Source organism: Vulpes lagopus, chromosome 11 (genome assembly GCF_018345385.1).
Source record: "Vulpes lagopus strain Blue_001 chromosome 11, ASM1834538v1, whole genome shotgun sequence".
Lineage (NCBI taxonomy): Eukaryota > Metazoa > Chordata > Mammalia > Carnivora > Canidae > Vulpes > Vulpes lagopus.
In genome coordinates, this window is record NC_054834.1 from 68,736,686 (window position 1) to 68,756,172 (window position 19,487).

General features: G+C 52.1%; 1 protein-coding gene across 3 annotated transcripts; it reads right to left on the reverse strand.

Moving 5' to 3' along the window:
- Positions 1 to 2,796: 2,796 nt before the first annotated feature.
- ACCS (1-aminocyclopropane-1-carboxylate synthase homolog (inactive)) lies at positions 2,797 to 18,776 on the reverse strand. 3 transcript variants are annotated; one of them, XM_041722625.1, is made up of 15 exons: positions 18,614 to 18,776; positions 17,220 to 17,495; positions 15,603 to 15,662; positions 13,406 to 13,476; positions 12,198 to 12,267; positions 11,626 to 11,692; positions 9,570 to 9,667; positions 8,971 to 9,048; positions 8,143 to 8,243; positions 7,652 to 7,741; positions 5,880 to 5,925; positions 5,626 to 5,767; positions 3,511 to 3,653; positions 3,250 to 3,403; positions 2,797 to 3,118 (listed from the first exon to the last, which is right to left on the reverse strand). In XM_041722625.1, the coding sequence occupies exons 2-15, from the start codon at positions 17,493 to 17,495 to the stop codon at positions 3,021 to 3,023; spliced, it is 1,494 nt and encodes a 497-aa protein (XP_041578559.1). In that variant the 5' UTR covers positions 18,614 to 18,776; the 3' UTR covers positions 2,797 to 3,020. The 3 variants fall into 3 exon arrangements, with proteins under 3 accessions (XP_041578559.1, XP_041578561.1, XP_041578560.1); XM_041722627.1 differs by having other exon boundaries at positions 17,220 to 17,328; positions 18,614 to 18,746; XM_041722626.1 differs by lacking the exon at positions 18,614 to 18,776 and adding an exon at positions 18,420 to 18,603.
- Positions 18,777 to 19,487: the final 711 nt, after the last annotated feature.

Sequence of the window (19,487 nt, forward strand, 5' to 3'; positions counted from 1 at the left end):
TAATTCAATAAACCCATCCCCCTTTTGTTTAAACGTGAGCTACATTTACCATTTTTAGTTATCATTTGCAAACAAGTCTTAAGTAACAGAATAGCTGAGGAATTTTCAATGATTGAAAAGGAGAAACTTCTTCTTTCCCCATGGAAGACACTTATCCTTGTAATAGCCAACAATAGAGGGTTTTTGCAAAGACTCACAGATAACACCAGGGAAGTGTCTGACCATGTTGGTACCCAAACCCGGACCCGCATCTCAGGGTTGCTGGGGAAAGTAGCTTGAGCTCAGAAAACAGATGGTGGATGTGGTCCCCCTATCATATATACCCTGTTTTGCATAGTTCCCTGACAGTGTTGAAGCAGGTGGCTATTCTGGGAAGCAATCTTAGGGAACAGTGAGATTGCAATGAGCCTAAGAGAAAAAAAGCCTGTCAAGAGGTGTGTTATAGAGCAGGCTACTGCCGTTGGGATCCGGGGCTCCATCCCAGCCCGACTCTTCGAGAAGCTGTGCAGAATCAAAAAAATAATAATAATAAAAAATTTAAAAAGAAAGCCAGGGCAGCCCCAGTGGCTCAGCAGTTTAGCACTGCCTGCAGCCCAGGGCGTGATCCTGGAGACCCAGGATCGAGTCCCACGTCGGGCTCCCTGCATGGAGCCTGCTTCTCCCTCTGCCTGCGTCTCTAACTCTGTGTGTGTGTGTGTCTGTCTGTGTGTCTGTGTGTGTGTGTGTGTGTGTGTTTCTCGTGAATAAATAAATAAAATATTAAAAAAAGAAGAAGAAGAAGAAGAAGAAGAAGAAGAAGAAGAAGAAGAAGAAGAAGAAGAAGAAGAAGAAGAAGAAGAAGGCCTGCACAGCAGGCCACGCGCATGCAGGGGTATTTATCTGCTGGTTACTGTCCCCCACGGCTTAAGGATCACCCCAGAAGTGTTAACTCTCTTAGAGTTCTCAGTCTGCGTGTGCCCCATGAGGCTGTGAGAGAAGCCTAGGGACAATAAGTGACATTTGGAGCAGCTGAGGTGGCCCTGGGGCTATGCTCATGCACAGCTGGCTGGCTGTTATAACAAGTAAAGCAGGAAGGTGAGCATAAAGGGGGACCTGAGACAGGTATCCAGACCCATACTCCAACAAAGAGATACACATCCCTTCACACAGCACCAGCCAGCTGGGATTGTAGGCAGCCCCCTTCTGCCAAATGAAACAGATGGACTGGGTTCAGGTCCAGATTCATGGCTCAGTCGGCCTCTGCCAGGAAGTTACCTTGGATTCCCCCTAAAGAAGAACTAGGAGTCATTCCTCTGAGAATTCTAAATGCAGTGTATCACATGGGTCCCTCCTTGGGGGACCCCAAACAACGATGGCAGCATCACAACAGAGGTTTTGGAAGGGCTCTCAACGTGGCCCTTCTTACTCTGACCCTCTATAAAACCTAAAGGCTTTCCAGTGAACCACCGAATCCTAGTACCAGTGTTTCCTGGAAACAGGAATAGAAAGGAGCGATACTTGGCCAATGACTGAAAAATCGTTAAAGGTGCTGACGACAACAACACAAAGCCTGGTTCTGAAAAGACTCAAAGCATCTTGCTGGCACCTGGTTTGGCAGGGTAAAAACAGCACAGGATTTGCAACCACACTGACCTGACTTTGAATCCCAGCTCTGGTACTTCCCAGCTACGTGACTTTGAGAACATCACTCCATCTCTTTGAAACTCAGGGGCCTCATCTCTCAAATGGGAGATAATAATTTATCTTTTTTTTTTAAGATTTTATTTATTTATTTATTCATGAGAGACAGAGAGAGAGAGAGAGAGGCAGAGACACAGGCAGAGGGAGAAGCAGGCTCCACACAGGGAGCCCAACGTGGGACTCGATCCCAGATCCCCAGGATCACACCCTGGGCCGAAGGCACCGCTAAACCGTTGAGCCACCCAGGCTGCCCTCTAATGGGAGATAATAACATCAGCTTCCCAGGAATTGTCAAAGTTAGAAATAATGCACATAAATTACCAGCACAGTGTCTGGCACATAGAAGGTATTCAAGAAGACAAGGAGAAGGAATGAACGAATGAAAGGCAGAAATGTAGAGGAAAGCAAATCTTTTCTCAAATGTTATGGTTTACAGCATATATACACTGACACTGTTAGAAACAAAGAAAGAGAAAGCTTTTCTACATGGCAGTGGAGACACCAGAGAAGGGACCTTAGCACACAGCTTTCAGGTCAGTTCAGAAAGCTCATTTGGGCTCTGAACTAAAGCACCCTGAGGATGGCATGAATGGCCCTCTATATACTTAGGGTGGAAAGGCAAGCCTTGGTTTGAGGTCCAGCCCCTATCTTCCCCCCCTCCAACAGTCATGGCCAGATCACTCGGGTGTGAGATGGTCCGTGCAGGCAGCTCCTTGCCAGGAAAGAGAAGGAGGAAGAGCATCCCAGAGGCAGAGAAGCCCTTCCCGATCACCACCACAGAGTCCTGTTCACCGTGGTCCACCCAGAGGCCTGTCCTGGGTCCCAGGTGTCCTGTGGGCCCACATACCCTAACATGGGGAGAACATCTGAACATACGGAAGTAACTCCTTTCTCCTGGTAGTTGGGAAATTATCGCTCTTGTTTATTTCTGGGCAGTAATCGTTCTTCTCTGTGTTGTCCCTCTGACTTGTCCCCCGCAACGAAGGAGGAAGGAAGGTGCCATCAAAAGAAGGTACCAGTTGTTTTCTTTCCATGTCCTCAGAGGGGCTAACGGTTGTGGTTAGGAGCAGTCACGACTCCTCCATTCTGTAAATTATTCACAACAGAGGCTTCTAGTGTCTCCCAGTTGTGTTTAATAGAGGGGGAAGGGCCAGAGCACAGCACAGCTGGAGGAGTCTCTCACCGCCTCTGAGAGAGGCAAGAAATGGTTCTTCTTCGGGGGTGAGGCCGCGTTGGGTACCCTCCTGCCAAATGCGTCATCCACCACGAGTCTTCCCAGCCCCAAGTAGCTCAGATTGGTGGTGGCTGCCAGGCCCTGTAGTCACTGGGCGATGACCAGCTCACCTGTGCTGGCTCCTTGGCTCCTGGCTCTGACAGGAAGACGGGGCTTCTGCTGCCTGGGATTTGCCCTCAAGCACCTGCCGGACCCTCTGCATCCCTGGGGAGGAGAAGTTAGCACCCTGGCTGGGGGGCGGGCAGGATGAGCCAGCTGAGGCTGCTAGAGCCACAGGTGAGACGAGAAGAGGGAGGACAGAATGAAGGGCATGGTGAGGAGGTGAGGTCACTCACCCAGGCAGAGGCGGTGGGCCTTGTCTGAGAAGACCAAGCGGAACCAGCCAGGCTCTTTACACTCGAAGGTTTTGCCACAGGACAGCAGCACCTTGTTGTCCAAAAAGCAGCGCCACAGCAGCATTTCCTCCTTAAAGGTGGCCTCGGGCAGGTACTGGGAGGGTGGAAGGGGTTCAGGCTGCAGATGAGACACCCCTACCCCTCCCCTGCCAGAGAGAGAGGCTTAAACTCCCTCCCCGCCTACAGCCCCACTTGCATTACCTTCCTCAGGTCAACCCAGATGAAGAAGCCTGCCCCACCACTCAGGAAGGGGATCCCCAGGGCCCGGAGCTCCCCCGTGACATAGGTGTGGGCAGCCTTGAGCCGGGCATGGTTCTCCGGCAAGTACACCTGGTTGATCCAGTCTGTTTGGGTGAAAAGAGAAGCCAAAAAATAAATCTCTCATCAGTCCTCCACTCTGTCCCATGAGTCTAAATGGTAACAAGAGAAAGGCCACGAGGGACACCTGGTTGGCTCAGTAGTTGAGCATCTGCCTTTGGCTCAGGTCGTGATCCTGGGGCCTTGGGATCAAGTCCTACATCGGGCTCCCCACAGGGAGTCTGCTTCTCCCTCTTCCTATGTCTTTCTGTGTCTCTCATGAATAAATAAATAAAATCTTTAAAAAAGAAAAGAAAAGGGCCACAAGCTGCCAAGACCCTTTCTCCAGCTGGTTGATGGGGAGGATGGGAATATTCAATGTCCAGTAAAAAGCCCCCAAAATACAGATACCTGGCCTCACAGCTCCCAGCCAGCAGACTCAGAGTCCCTCAGGGTGCAGACCCTAACTGAAGGATGGCCCACTCACACAGGGATGCTTCCGAGTCACAGAGGCTGCAGTTCAGATCCTGGCCTGGCCACTCACAAGATGTGGGGCCTTTGGCTACTTTGCCTCCCCGTCCTCATCTTTTTTATTAACTTTCTCTAGTGTCTCATTTGATGAAGTTTTAGATTTTTTTTTAATGATTTGACATTTCTTTTTTTTGAGAGAGAGAGTGAGCAAGCTCGAGACAGTAAGCGAGCGTGCAAGCAGGGGGAGGGGCAGAGAGAGGGGGAGAGAGAAAATCTCAAGCAGGCTCCACACCCAGCATGGACCCCAATGCAGGATTTGATCTCACAACCCTGAGATCATGACCTGAGCTGAAATCAACAGTCAGATGCTTAACTGAATGAACTACCCAGGAGACCCCCATTTGATGAGTTTCAACACATGTACAGATTTGTGTCATCACCCCCTGCAAGCAGGACACCAAACAGTTCCCTTGCTCCAAAGAACACCCTCGTGCTCTTTATAGTCACATCACTCCCCTGCCCCCCCACAACCATGGGTCTGTTCTCCATCACTCTGGTTTTGCCTTTTCCAGAATGTCACAAGAGGAATCCTACAGGCATGCCATCTTGTGAGACTGGCCTCTTTCACTCAGCACAATGCCTTTGAGCTTAGTCTGTGCTGCCCTAGATCTCACTGTAGAGTCGTATTCCATTGTGTGGATGTGCCACACTTTGCTCCCTCATTCATCCATGAAAGGACATTTTGGGGTGCTTCCAGTTTGGGGTGATCGTGAACAAAGCAGCTACAAATATTCCCATAGTGAATATTTGGTTTTGAGTGACCATATGGGTAAAGAGCTAGGAGTGGGATTGCTGGGCCATTTGCTAAGTGTATGTATAACTGCAAGTAATTGCCAGTTGCTTTCCAGAGCGGCTCCGCCACTTTACATTCCCAGAGCTGCGCGAGAGTTCCAATTGCTCTGCATCCTCACCAACACTTGAGGGTGTCACTGCTATTTTCAATTTCAGCTGTTGTAGCAGGTTAGAGTATCCAGCCCTCATTTCCTCATCTATAAAATACCAGGGAAAATACAGGAATATCTGCTTCCTAGGATTCTGGAATGAGATGGCGCGATGAGAATATCTAGCTCCAGTTACAGATCACCTTTGCTGGATCACCCCAAACTGGAACCTTGCTATTAAGACTCAGTATCTGAGACCCTCATAGGCAGAGATGCTTCCATTATAGCCATGTTCCCTTTGTAGCATCTACTCTCTGTTTTCAAATGCTCACAGATGATAATAATGAGTTCATGTTGACCAAGTGACTCTTATATGCCAGGTACTATTTGAATTGACAAATCACACTAACTGAGGTTTGGGGAGGTGAAGGAAATGGGCCACACAGCCAGGAAGTGAGCAAGCCGGTTAAGAACCCAGTTGTGGTCCTGGGGCTCTCGAACACCACCCTAAAGTCTTCTCATGCAAGAGGCACCCACGATCCCTGGCCAGTCCCCGACCAACTACAACCTCTTCCCCATTCTCAAGGGCCCAGGCCCAGGCAGTCACCACGGTCCTGGAGCAGCTGTGCCATCTGGTACTGGACCAAGCCACTGAGTCCATGATATCGGCAGAGGGAAGCCACCGCAGTGGCCACGTCCCTGTTTTCTGTGTACAGCGTGCCAAAGCGGAGCCCAGACATCCCGAAGTCCTACAGGAGAAAGGCACCCTAGGCAGTGGCCAGCCCTCCACAGAGGAAGCTGGTTCCACCCCCCTCTCTGCCCTCCCACCTCCCTGACACCCAAGGCCAGCCAGGAACCTACCTTGCTGGTCGCCCACATCACATGGGTCCTCTGGGGGTCAGGCAACCTGCAGAGAACAGTGTGGGAACAGAAGCAACACAGATCCACAGAGGCTCATACGTGTTTGGCTGAACAAATGAGGAGATGGATGAATCTGGTTCTGGTTCTGTGTGAAGCCCTGGTTTTCATCTCTTGAATTGCTAAACCCTATACGTGCGTCAGAGCAAGGATCAGCAAACTACAGCCTGCGCGCTAAACTGGGCCAGAGGCCTGTTTTTGTAAATAAAGCTTTACTGAAACACAGCCATGCTTTCTCATATACATCCTGTCTGTGGCCGCTTTTGTGCTATTAGGCAGAGTTGAGTGAGAGACCAAAGGTCTATAAAGCCTAAAATATTTGCCATCTGATCCAAAACTATTTGCCAATTCCTGATCTATAGCTCAGCTCAAGCTCCATTTCCTCAGACTTTCTCTGACCACCTCCCAGTAGACCAGGCCCACTGGGGACCCCAAACAGATCCCCTCATGCCTCCCCAGACTCCCCCTTTTTAGCACTTACAGCCGCAATCAAATGACTGTGTATTTAGCTGCTAAAATGTTTTTTTTCCTGGGGGCACCTAGGTGGCTCAGTTGGTTAAGTGTCTAAGTCTTGGTTTTGGCTCAGGTCATGATCTTGCAGTCATGGGATCAAGCCCCACATTGGGCTCTACCCTCAGCATGGAGTCTGCTTAAGATTCTCTCTCCTAGGCAGCCCGGGTGGCTCAGCAGTTTAGCGCCGCCTTCAGCCCAGGGCATGATCCTGGAGTCCCAGGATCAAGTCCCACGTCGGGCTCCCCACGTGGAGCCTGCTTCTCCCTCTGCCTGTGTCTCTGCCTCTCTCTCTCTGTGTGTCTCTCATGAATAAATAAATAAAATCTTTAAAAAAAAAAAAAAGATTCTCCCTCTCCCTCCTGCTCACTGTCTCTCTCTCCCTCTTGCTCTCTCTCAAATAAATAAATAAAAATTTTTAAATGTTTTCTCTGGCTAGAAATAAAAGTTCCACATATGATGGGGCCTGCCTTTCTCATTCACTGTTGTCTCCCAGCACCTACCACAGTGGCTGGCACAGAGTAGATGACAAGTTGCCATTTCTCTGTGTCTCACTTTCCTAATCCATAAACAAACAGGAGTAACAACCACCCACTTGGCAGAGCCTCGTGAAAACCAGCTGAGAGAACCAATGGAAAGGACTTCACAGGGTCCAAAGTTCTGAACAAAACCAAGAACTGTTAGATTCGCTCAATGTCACATTTACAGACTTTACAGATGATCTGGTCCAAGAGTTTCCAAAGCTGTTTCAACCACAGATTCTTGGCTTGGACTAAATCCAATGAAAAAGCCCAAATAGCTAGAAGTGCTTGGCACATGCCTGGGGCTACAGACGGATTTGCTGAATGAATTAGTGAGTGAGTGGATGAATGGATGGATGGATGCATGCATCCATGGGGCTGAAGCTACTCTGCAGATAAGGGGAACAGCAACGGAGACTAGTTCCCACCCTTGCAGCCCTCTCCCCACCACCACCCCTAGGAATCCTATGGCCTGGCCCCTCCTTGGAGCTCTCAGAGAGGCCACAGAACAATATGAAAACCCCTGATGTAGCCCAGCCATCCCATCTTCTCCTTAGAGGATCTGAGGACAGTGGGACCAGCTGGATGGAAGAACTGCCCTAGGACAGGTCACATCCTTGGGCCAAGCCACAAGGGGCCAGGGGACCAGGGTTGGCAGAGTCAGCTGTGGCAGGGCAGGCTCACCCTTCCAGGCTCAGGACACTGCAGTACGCTGCCGACTTCTCAAACACGGACAGCATGTAGACCTCATCCACCATCACATGCAGCTCGTGCCTGGAGGGGCAGGGAGTGGGGAGGAGACGGCTTGGTCTGGAGGCCGAATGTGTCCCCAGGGTGGGGAGGCAATGACTCAGAAATCCAAGAGGACCACAGTTGAGCCCAAGGTTACCAAATTTTTTTCCAGACACACCTTTCTTGCATCTTTTTTTTTTTTTTTTTTCAAACAGGAAGCCAGGCATACAAAACAGATGTCAGTGGGGCTTTTGAAGCACCGTGGAAGAGGGGCCTCGGGTACCTCCACAGAAGAAGGGTACCATGAAGCGCCAAACAGTTATGTACAGACAGACCCAGACTCAAGTCTGGCTCCACTCCTCACTTTGAGGGCCTGTCCCAAAGCCCCCATCAGTATCCTGGTCGGCCAGGATGTTTTGAGGGGGGACTGTGGGGTTCCTCACCTCTTGGCAAATTCTAGGTAGTCCCGCAGCTCTCCTGGGGAGTAGATGTCACCCAGAGGGTTGTGGGGATTGATGAGGATGAGACCTTTGACCTTCACACCCTGAAACCATCAGTGGGACAGAAAACGCTCAGCTCCTCCTGAAGGCCAGAGCCCGAATGGGGCCGATTGCTGGGCAGACTCCCAGGGAAATGTGATGGGAACAGGTTCATGACCCAATGTGACGCAAACAAGGGCAGAGAATTAGGTATCTGCAGCAGATATACGTATGTGCAAATGTGTGGACCAGGAAAGGAAAAAAAAAAAAAAGGCAGAGAACAAAGCCCAGAGGCAAAAATGCCCAAACACCGGTACAGGTTGTCTTTGTTGGTAGAGTAATGGATAGGGGTTTTCCCTTTTAGAATTCCCACAGTAGGCACTTACAACTTTAATGACCATGGGCAGGAAAGAAGCCATGGGAGTAGTACTTGTCTCTGTCTTTCTTAGTAGGCCCCCACCAAGTGAGAGGGGAATCACGTCCTCGAATCACCAGGAGACTGATGCACTACAGACCCCTAAGCCCCACACTTGACCCACTGGTGGAAGAGGGGTGGAGGTGTTAAGCTCCCTGATTGACTCTGTAGACGTAGGTCTGAGTCTTGCTCTAGTGGGAAGACCTTCCATGGGTATGCTCCTGATTGGCCCCCCAGAATGGTTCCCTGTGACCATCTGAAACCCCAACCCCGTCGAGGAGGGCCAACCTTTCTCCCGGGATGAGATCGGCCACAGGAAGTCTGCACCCTGCTCAGACCCATCCCTCCCAGCCCTGGGTTTGATTCGACTCCCAGACCTCAGAATGAGCTCTTTGCAGGGCCATCTCCAGCTTCTCCACTGTGAGCTGGAAGGGACGTGTGTCCAGCCCAGTGACCTGGGGAAAGATGGAGAAAAACCACCAGCCAAATTCACCAATCCCCCAAACCTGAACTTCTGGGATCTCTCCTGTTATCTCTAGCCTCCTAAGAATAGTCTCTGAAGAAACTCTGACAAGTTCACTCCCCCCAGGGCCCCCCTTCTCCACCCCATCAGGGACATCTCATCACTCAGAGTGGGGAAGAGCCCCCATAGATCCTCTGACTGTGGTCCAAGAACTTACAGGTTGAGGTCTGCTTTGCCCTGTCCTCACCCCGCCATTTTGCTGTAGTCTCCCTGGGGCTGCCCTTGGCTTCTACCCTAAACCTGGAGACCTCAGAGCCAGGACCTGGGGAGCCCCAAGGGAACCCAGGTTATGGACAGCCATGGGCAACAGAAGGCTCTACTCCCCTTCCAGCCATAACCCCAGAGCCCTCAGCAGGGACTTCCTCCCATGACTCCCCTCAAATTCAGAGACAGGAAAGTCTTCACCTCTAGGAAGAAGGCCCAGGCCTTACCTGGGTTCTCAGGAACTCTTACCTCACTGTCCAGATGGACACAGACGAGTCGGACATTGCCATAGAGACAGACATGCTGTGTGATGGCTCCATAGTAAGGGGCGGGGATCAGGAAAGCCTCTGAGGGCAGGAGTGGGCCAGTGCCTGTCACCCTGTGGCCAGAACACCCAGTCCCCCAATCCACAGGCTCCACGTCCCTCCCAGCTTTCCATGTCTTTGGGAGAACATTGGGGGTACATTCCATCTTTCAACTCCCAAGCTCTTTCTAACATTTGGATTCCCTGAGATCAGTCCCTTTTCTGATCATCAGTGGCTAACATTTACTGAACACTTACTACATGCTGGGAACTGGGCTAAACGTGTATGTATTTGTGTGTTATCTCATTCGATCCTCGCAATCACTCTATGACATCAGTACTATTCTCACCCTAACTTTACCAAGGAGGACACCAAGCCTCAGAGGATCCCACTGAAGCTCTCCACCTGCTGGGCCCCTCCAAGCACAGACTGGGATCCAGTGAGTTGAAGTCGCCGGGGGATCCGGGCAGCTTCAACAAACGTGACTACATACAGAGCTGCCCAAAGATCAAGTGTGTTCAGGAGGAGTGGACCCTCCCTGTACAGGGGACACACAAACACAAGGCTGAGCCATCTGGCAGGGGTGGGAGGGGGATGTCATGCAGAAGACGCTCACCATGGATGGGGGTGCTGATAATGACCTCCAAGGTCTACCCTACTGCGGAGGCAGGCATTCCTCCAGTTCTGAAGAGGATGCATGGTCAGGCTGCCCTCCCTTCCTATCTGCCCCACTCACAGCTCTGGGAGGGGCAGCCTCTGTCCTACATGTGCCCTACCCCAGCCACGAGGAGAGGACCAGATGTAAACCAGGGACCCAAGGGAGCTGATCCGCTGGCGGCCAGACACCCAGCATGTGCTCTCTCTCATGACGTCACTCCAGGAAGCGGAGACACTCATGAGATGAGGAGGTGCATCTGAGCAGATGGAGCTAGGGCAGCTACCCTGGGCCAGGTGGGAGGCGAGGAAGGTCCAGAGAGAGGCTCGCATGTACAAAGGGGAGGAGGAGGGACTGCACACCCCTGTGAGAGGTGGAGAGGGTGACACTGATCCCGCTCTTGACGGTTCTCAAATGGGGAGGAATTGCCTAGCCTGTCCTGTGATGAATCTTCATCTTGTGGTTCAAATCCTGGTTCCGCTCTCTCTCTGTATGAATTTGACAAGTTACTTAACTCCATGTGCCCTGTGTCCTCCTTTGTGGAACGGGGAAGGCACAGAGCCCAGCTCAGAGGGGAGAAGTGAGGATTAAATGAGTCTATGTGTAAAGCCCTAGGCCAGTGCCTGTAACATAGCACGTGGTCAGGAAACACTACCCATGTAATCACTGTCAGTGAAGCTGGAGTGAGTGGGCCTCCATTCTGGCGACAATAACCCCTGGCCATGACCTGCTCTCTGGCCAACTATGGCTCCTGTAGCAGACGCTGCTGGCTGCCTACTCAACAGCCATTACAGTATTCTGGCTAAGAGAGCACCAGATTTCCCGGATATGACCTGCAGTAAGTCTGAGGAAGGTGGCCTATCCCTGGCCCTTGGGAATGAACCACTTTTGGTTTCAGTCAATTGTGGTTCTTATCCTGTTTGCCAGGGACTACTTGGGGAATGGGTTTGTGAGTCAGTTCTGGCCAATAAGACATAAGGTGGGCTCTGCTGGGACTTTTTGGCGGGAAGAATATCTCTCCTGCCCCCTGCCAATAAAAAAAAAAAAGACACAGGCAGGACACAACCTTACCCTTTCTCCCTACTTTAGATCCACTGTCATGAAAGGACACGACAGCCATCACATGAAAGGAAAAACCAAGGTCATCACAGAGAGAAGGCCAGAACCCTGGCATCATGTTGACCTCCTCAGAAACTGCCAATATCCGAGTATCTCATCAAGCCACTGATTAAGCCCCCTGCAGTCTAGTAGTCTATTATGGCCGAAAGCATCGCAAAGACAGGCAACCGTGGACACTGCAGGCATAGGGCAGCGCCCCGTGCAGAGCAGGCCGTGGGTCACTTACCCCCCACCTCACACAGCACTGTGGCCAGAGCAGAGAAGAGGGAGGCACAGCCATTCAGAACAACCACCTAAGGGTGACACATCCGTGTGACAAAGATGAGTATCTATCCAGGAGGAACAATGATCTCCAGCTGCATCCAGACTAGCGGTTGTGGGGGTGGGGGAGCAGGTCCCATCTTGGTGCCCTCTGTGGCTCTGTCATGGCAAAGCCACCAGGAGAAGCTGAAGGCCTCTCCTGCCTAACAGCCCAGTGTATCTGTGATTTATTCTTTGGACTGTGCTCTAGATCAACAGAGCAAGGGAGAGGGGGCTGGCCACTCCAAGTGTCTTGCCTCAAGATGTGGAGGCAACAAGGGACCATAGAACAAACTGGAACAGAAACTGTATCCAAATTATATCCCCTAAATATCTAGGATGAGGAAGAAAAAGGGAGGAGGTATTCCTAATTCCACCTGGAATCAAGTCAAAACTGAGTGAAAGGCAGATCCCAAGCCCATGCTACCCCTACCCACCGTCAAAAGTTGGGGGAGGTGGGCAGAGGAGCAGGGGAGAGCAGAGCAGGGGGCTACTCACGTTCTCTGGTTTAAGGGGTACAGGGCTCTTGCAGTAGAAAGACAGGAATCTGGCCACTTCCTCCCGGAGACTGGAGATCAGACAGAGAGATGGGCAGTGCTCGTCATCCCCGACCCACAGCACATCCCAAAGCTCCTCTGGTCAATCCTCACCCAGATCCATTATCCTTCTCTGGCTTCCCACGAGGGCAGTGGGGTCAGTGTGGCCTCCGCATCTCAGGGCCACCAGCCCCCCACCTCACCACTACCTACACGCATGCAGACTTGCATTCTCTGTAGTTCTAGGACAGGACCCACCACCTAATCCGCAGGCCTCCAGGATACCAAAAATAACACTCCATCCACATGTAGCTCTAACTAATAACAATGCTATCATAACAATAACTATCGTCAGAGTCACTGTTGCTAAGTGTCATTGAGCATTTACATTATGCAGGAGTTAGGAGTTACTCAGGAAACTTTACTCCTTCAATCTTCCCAACAATCGTATGATGCTATTATTATTGTCATTCCCATTTCACAGAGAAACAGGCTCGAGGGAAATCAGTCACTTGTTGCTGAGTGGCACAGTTTACTCCCAAGCCAGCGGGCTGTCTCCAGGGCCCTACCATCCTAATTACTGCAGGAACATGCGCTTTGGAATCAAGTCCTGCTTGGCCACTGCCCTTTAGGACAGCAGCTGCCCCTAGCAAGTGCTCAGTCAGTACAAACCCCAATTAGCATTATTTACCATGTCCCCTCTTACCAGGAGGAAATGCCCTAGCCAGCATTCCACCCCACAACACTGATTCTGGTTCCTCTAAAGCCACTGAGAGCATGGCGACAAGGGCTCCATGCCCGAAGGCCCCCCACATGCCTCAGACCCGAGAAACCAAGCTAGGGAGCTCCCGAGCTGGGTGAGACCGCCAGGCGCTCTCTCCCTGCAGATGCTCCAGGAGACCCCACTACTGCCAGGTCTCCAGGACAGGCCCTCAGCCTCAAGCAGGCTTTCTCTACCTGTCATATTCACATCTGGGGCAGGGTCATTATTTGTTGTGGGGGCTTTCCTGGGCATCGTAGGAGGTTTTGAAGCATCACCGGCCTCTACCCAGGAAATGCCAATAATACCTCCTTCCCAGTTACAACCATAAGTGTTCCCAGATGCCCTATGTCCCCTGGGGAGCAAAACCACCCTGGGCTGAGACCCACTGGCCCATGGCAACTACTTACAACAGATGTCCCCTCCAGTCAGGGTACTGCAGCAATGATGGCTCCACCCGCAGCATGTCACTCTGACTCAGCTAGGGACAGAGGGAAGAGGGGGGATGAGTATCTGACTCTCGATTTCTGCTCTGGTCATGATCTCAGGGTCATGAGATCGAGCACCTGACTGAGCTCTTTGTGGGTCTGCTTGGGATTCTCTCTCTCCCTCTCCCTCTGCCCCTCCCCTTGCTCATATGTTTGTGCTTGCATGAATGAATGAATGAATGAATGAATATATAAACATATATATTTAAAAAATTAAAAACCCAGAGGGGTGGATTTGTAGAGGCAGTGATAGACCATGCTACTCGGCTTCTCCTTGGGGTGACACAAGGGGTCCTAGAATTGGGTGCCATCCCCTCAGTGCTGGCTCCAACTTCTGGAGGGATTCAGGCCACTGTGTTCCTGGCTCAGTTCAACCCTATGCTTTGGAAAATGTGGCCATTTTGGGATGCCTGGGTGGCTCAATGGTTGAGCATCAGCCTTCAGCTCAGGGTGTGATCCTGGAGACCTAGGACCGAGTCCCACATCGGGTCCCCAGCATGGAGAACTCCTTCTCCCTCTGCCTGTGTCTCTGCCTCTCTCTCTCTCTCTCTCTCATGAATAAATAAATAAAATATTTTTAATTTTTTTTTTAATGCAGCTGTTTCGGCAGCCTGGGTGGCTCAGCAGTTTAGCGCCGCCTTCAGTCCAAGGCGTGATCTTGGAAACCCAGGATCAAGTCCCACATCGGGTCCCCAGCATGGAGAACTCCTTCTCCCTCTGCCTGTGTCTCTGCCTCTCTCTCTCTCTCTCTCTCTCTCTATGAATAAATAAATAAAATCTTTAAAAAATGCGGCTGTTTCGACACCATCCCCACCCTGACCCGATGCTCGGTAACTCCCAGAGCATTGCACACACAGTGCCAAGGAAAGCCAGAAGTCTTGAGAAGGGAACCAAAGGAAGAAAGGCACTCAGCCACTTAGGCACAACTCCAGCCTTCTCCCTCTCCCCTTCTGCCCATAGAGCTGCCCTGTCTAGTCGAAGGCTGCTAGCCATGCGTGTCTGCTGAGCACTTGGGAGTGTGGCTTGCCTGAACTGAGCCAACTCACTGGATTTTAAAGACTTGATATGAAAACTACGTAAAATATGCCAATTTTTTACACTGATTACATGTTGAAATGGTCCTATTTTGGATATATTAGGCTAAATAAAATATATTCCTCAGATGAATTTACCAGTTTCTTTTTACTTATCTAACAGGATATTTTAAATTATATATGTGGCTCACATTTTACTTCTGTGGATCAGTGCAGCAGGGAACTGGTATGTAGACCATGCCTTTTGAGCCCCTTCCTATATCCCTCTCCCCTCAGGTCTCAGATTTGTCTCCCTTGGAAATAAGTTCCTTTGGGTCAGCCATCACTCCCACCACAAGCCCAGACTTTGAGTCCGTGGCCTTGGAAAACACATTTATCAGGCATATTTAGTGGCTTGCTAGAGATGGCTCACACCAGCTCAAGAAATCTACTTAGTAAGTTTCCAGGAATTTTACAGGCTATGTTAAAAAAAATTTTTTTAATTAAACTGTATAAATGTACAAATAAGTACACTGCATTAAAAACACCAGTAATAAACAAAGGCAAAAACCAAAACATCACTGCTTCGGATTATGTCACTATATTCCTACATGTGCTCTTGAGGTTATTTCCATCTTTGTGTCTAGATGGTGGGGATACCACATAATGGGTGCCACAACCCCTTTTTTCCCAACTTTGTGTGCAGAGAGGTCATACCCGTGGCTTGAAATCAGCCACGGTAGAGGTATTTACACTATGGGAATTGGCAAAAACTACAAATCAGAGTCCTCCCTACCCCAGAGCCAGTTGTTAAATACTGATCACACCCCACTGAATGCTCCCTATCCCACCCCCACCCCATGAGAGCAGGACCCAGACAGCAGCTGGAGGGACTGAGTGTGGGGAAGAGGTGAAGAAGCAGGATCCAAATAGGGAAGTGACTCACCCAAGATCACAGAGGTTGCCCCTGAGACAGACGTGGAACCTGGGTCTCCTGGCTCAGGCCAGGGCTGCTGAGGCAAGCAGCAGGCTCTTATCAGGGAAGTGTTCCAGGGAAATCCAAGAAAAGACAGTCCCTGGGAGCTGCTGATGCCACTAGGACTTACCCGCCTGGATAACAGGTCAAAGCAGAGTTTATTCTCACTGGTGCCCAAGTTAATGATGCCCTGGAGACAGAGATACGGAAGCAGGGTGAGCACAGCCCAGGGGTCCCAAAGGATGGCCCGAGGAGCATACTGAGTCAGGAAAGCAAAGCGGGAGTAATCCTGCCCCTCCAAACACCCTTCCTTGTCCCACCTCCACTCAGCTCCCTGGTCCCATATTCACATTTCTAAAGCTCTATTAATGCCATCTCCTCCAGGAAGCCTCCCCAGAACCCCACCTAGAAAGGTATCTTTTCTTCTTCTGGAACCCAAAGCTCTTGATCTGTTGCCCTTTAGAGCACCCCACTTAGTCTCTGCTTCCAGGTCACAGGGACCAATGTACATGCTTTATCTCCCCCACTGGATGATCAGATCCCTGAAGGCTGGATGCATGCCTGACACACCACCGTATCCCGCAAGAAGATACATGTTTACAGTACAAGAGAATGTACAAAGTAAAGCAGTGCTGCGGTGCCTTCTGCAGTAGAACAGAAACAGGGATACCTGTCAGCCAAGAAGGGCTCCCATGGGAGACCCCGGGCAACCACACAACACTTTGATCCCACCCACGAGGCAGTGTCTCCCAGAACCTGGAGGGGGAAAGGCCCACCTCAAGCTGTCCCGCAGAGTCCCCAGGGAGGCTCATGCACCAGAACTGCTGACCCCTGAGGAACAAACCAGTAGGCGCCTCTGCTTACCACTAATCCATCCACAAATCCTGCCACTTCCACCTTCAAAACAGGTGGACAGCCCAGTGCCTTATCACCCTCCATGGCTAAGACCCCAATGGAGCCACCAGTGGAGCTCCCCAGTGGAGTATCTCATCTCTGTTCTTGCAAAGGCTGCCCTCTTCCCTTGCTTGCCTGCACTCACCCTACCCTCTACACGGTAGCCAGCCCCCAAGGCATCTTCTGAAAACCAAAATCAGATCATACTGCTCCTCCTCCCAACACCTTTTATCTTGCTCTGTCCAAACTCAGAAGCCTGTCGGTGTCCCATGAAGCCCCACAGGGTCTCCACCCCACCCGCGATCCTTCTGACCTCATCTCCTGCCAGTCGCACTACATTCCAGCCACACTGGCCCCTGGGCTGTCCCTTGAACCTGGCTTTATAAGTGGCTATAGTACTTTGCACCACGTATTACAGGGAATTTTTTTTTTTTTTTTTTTTTTTTTTTTTTTTTGCCTGTTCTCCATCTGCCTCTTCCACTAAAACAAGAATCCCAGGATCCCTGGGTGGCGCAGCGGTTTGGCGCCTGCCTTTGGCCCAGGGTGCAATCCTGGAGACTCGGGATCGAATCCCACATCGGGCTCCCGCTGCATGGAGCCTGCTTCTCCCTCTGCCTATGTCTCTGCCTCTCTCTCTCTCTCTCACTGTGTGCCTATCATAAATAAATAAAAATAAATAAGTAAAACAAAAATCCCATGAGCACAGGAACTTTGCTTTTTTTTTTTTTTTTTTTTGCTCATAGCTGTAACCCCAGCATCTAGAACAGGCTAGGTGCTGCCCTCTTGGTCAAGGAAGGGCATCCCACCCTGCAGTCTCCCCTTGGGTTCCAGTGGAGCTGGGGGTCTCACTCACACTGGGGTTCTTATCCTCATCATACTCGTCCATGTGGTAGGTTCTGTAGCCCTCCTCCGCTGAGTCCCAGAACCATTTAATGATGCCTCCTCTGGAGGACAGGTAGGAGCTGTTAGAGGAAAACATGGCAGTGGGATCACATGGATTTGGCAGCTTCTGGTCTGGTTTTCTGGAGCATTCTCTTTCCAGACCATCCCCATAGTTACTGTCCCGTGTGGAGGCTGAGCCCAGACCAGTGGCAGGTGCCCTGGATTCTTCCTGAGGCAGAGTGAACATCTGCAAAAAACACAGAAGCATTCAGGGACTGAATTAAGCATTCAGAAAAGAAGGGCTTTTCACAGTAGCAAAACTGAACCGGGAGTCACGAGGCCCTTCCCATTCTCCATAGACCCCCTTCCTTTATGTTTGGTCACCCTTTCCTGTGTCCCTTACCAGTTGTAGCCATGTGTGCAATGGCTTCAACAACTCAGTTCTGCTAAGGATCTATTCAGGGCCAGGGGACTACCCTTGCTACTTTTATATGACTGTAACCTTATAGCTGCTTTCGCTTGTTTTACATTTATGGGGTTTTTCATTCTGCAGCCTAAAGGATCATCATCGTTCCTTTTCCGTTCTTGCTGACCTCAATTAAAATAAAATAATAATAATAATAAAAACAGGTTAAAATTTTCTGACTCAAAGCAGAAAGAGCCTGGAGGCCCAGGGGCTTTGGGGTGATGATGTCAACAAGGCTAAAGGGCAGGAGATTGCCTGGTGATGTGGCGCGGATGGTGTGTAAGGACTAAGGGCAGGACTACGGGGGCGGCGCGGGGCGGGTCTCCCAAATTCAGGCGCAGCCAGGTGGAGGGGAGCACTGGTGCCAGGGGAGGGGGGTCTCCTCCTGCCAGCGGCCGGGAGCCCTCCACCTTCCGGGCCGGTGTCCTCACCTGCAGAGCGCGGTAAAAGCACGGGGCAACGGAGCCTATAAATGTTACAGGTCGTGGGGGGGGGGCAGCCCTCGTGGCGCAGCGGTTTAGCGCCGCCTGCAGCCCGGGGCGTGATCCTGCACACCCGGGATCGAGTCCCACGTCGGGCTCCCTGCATGGAGCCTGCTTCTGCCTCTGCCTGTGTCTCTGCCTCTCTCTCCCCTTATGTCTATCATAAATAAATAAATAAAGTCTTTAAAAAAAAATCTTAAAAAAAAAAAAAAAAACGAGTCACCGTGGGCTAGGCGCTTGGAACAGACCCTGGCTCGGGTCCCGCTCGGTACAACGCGTGATCACCACTCCTCGCGGCGGGGACGGCGCGGCCCGAGCCCCGAGCCCCGAGCCCCGGGGCGCCCCGGCTGCACACCGCGCCCCCGGCCCCCCGGCCCCCGGCCCCCGGCCCCCGCGGCCGGGCTCTCCCGGGCTCACCTCGCCCCCCGCGGACGGCGCAGGCCGGCGCACCCGCAGCGCGGCGGGAGCGGGGAGGCAGGCGGGGCCGGGGCTGCAGCCGCCGCGCCGCGGGCCTCGGAGCTGCGCCGGGGAAGGCTCCGCCGCGGCGGGAAGGCGGCCCCGGAGGGCGACGGAGCCTCGCGAGAGCAGACGCGGCCGCCCCGGCGCGAGGAAGCGCGAGCGGCGCCGCCCCCTGCGCTCCGCGGCGCTGCGGTGCGGGGTCGCGGCCCCGGGCGGCGCCGGGGCGGAGGCGCGGACGCCCGGGCGTGACCCGCGCGCTGCCGGGGGCTCCCCGACCCGCTGGGCGCCCACCCGCCCTCGGAACCCGAGGCCGCCGCTGCCCGCGGTCTCCTCGTCTGGCACGTGGGGGCGCCTCCTTCGACCTCCCGGCCTCAGTTTCCCCATTTTGAAGCCCTTAGACCCACGGAGGCTCCTCGGCCAGGGCGTGCCTGCTTGCACTCGTGGAGAAGGCTCGCTGGGGGATCCCTGGGTGGCGCAGGGCGCGATCCTGGAGACCCGGGATCGAATCCCACGTCCGGCTCCCTGCGTGGCGCCTGCTTCTCCCTCTGCCTGTGTCTCTGCCCCTCTCTCTCTCTCTGTGTGACTATCATAAATAAATAAAAATTTTGAAAAATTAAAAAAAAAAAAGAGAAGGCTCGCTGGGTTAAAGCGAGGGCATCCTTAAAACATCCTCCCCCCGGGACGCCCGGGGGGCTCAGCGGTTGAGCACCTGCCTTTGGCCCAGGGCGCGATCCTGGAGACCTGGGATCGAGTCCCGCATCAGGCTCCCTGCATGGGCCGGCTTCTCTCTCTGCCTCTGTGTGTGTGTGTGTGTGTGTGTGTCTCGCATGAA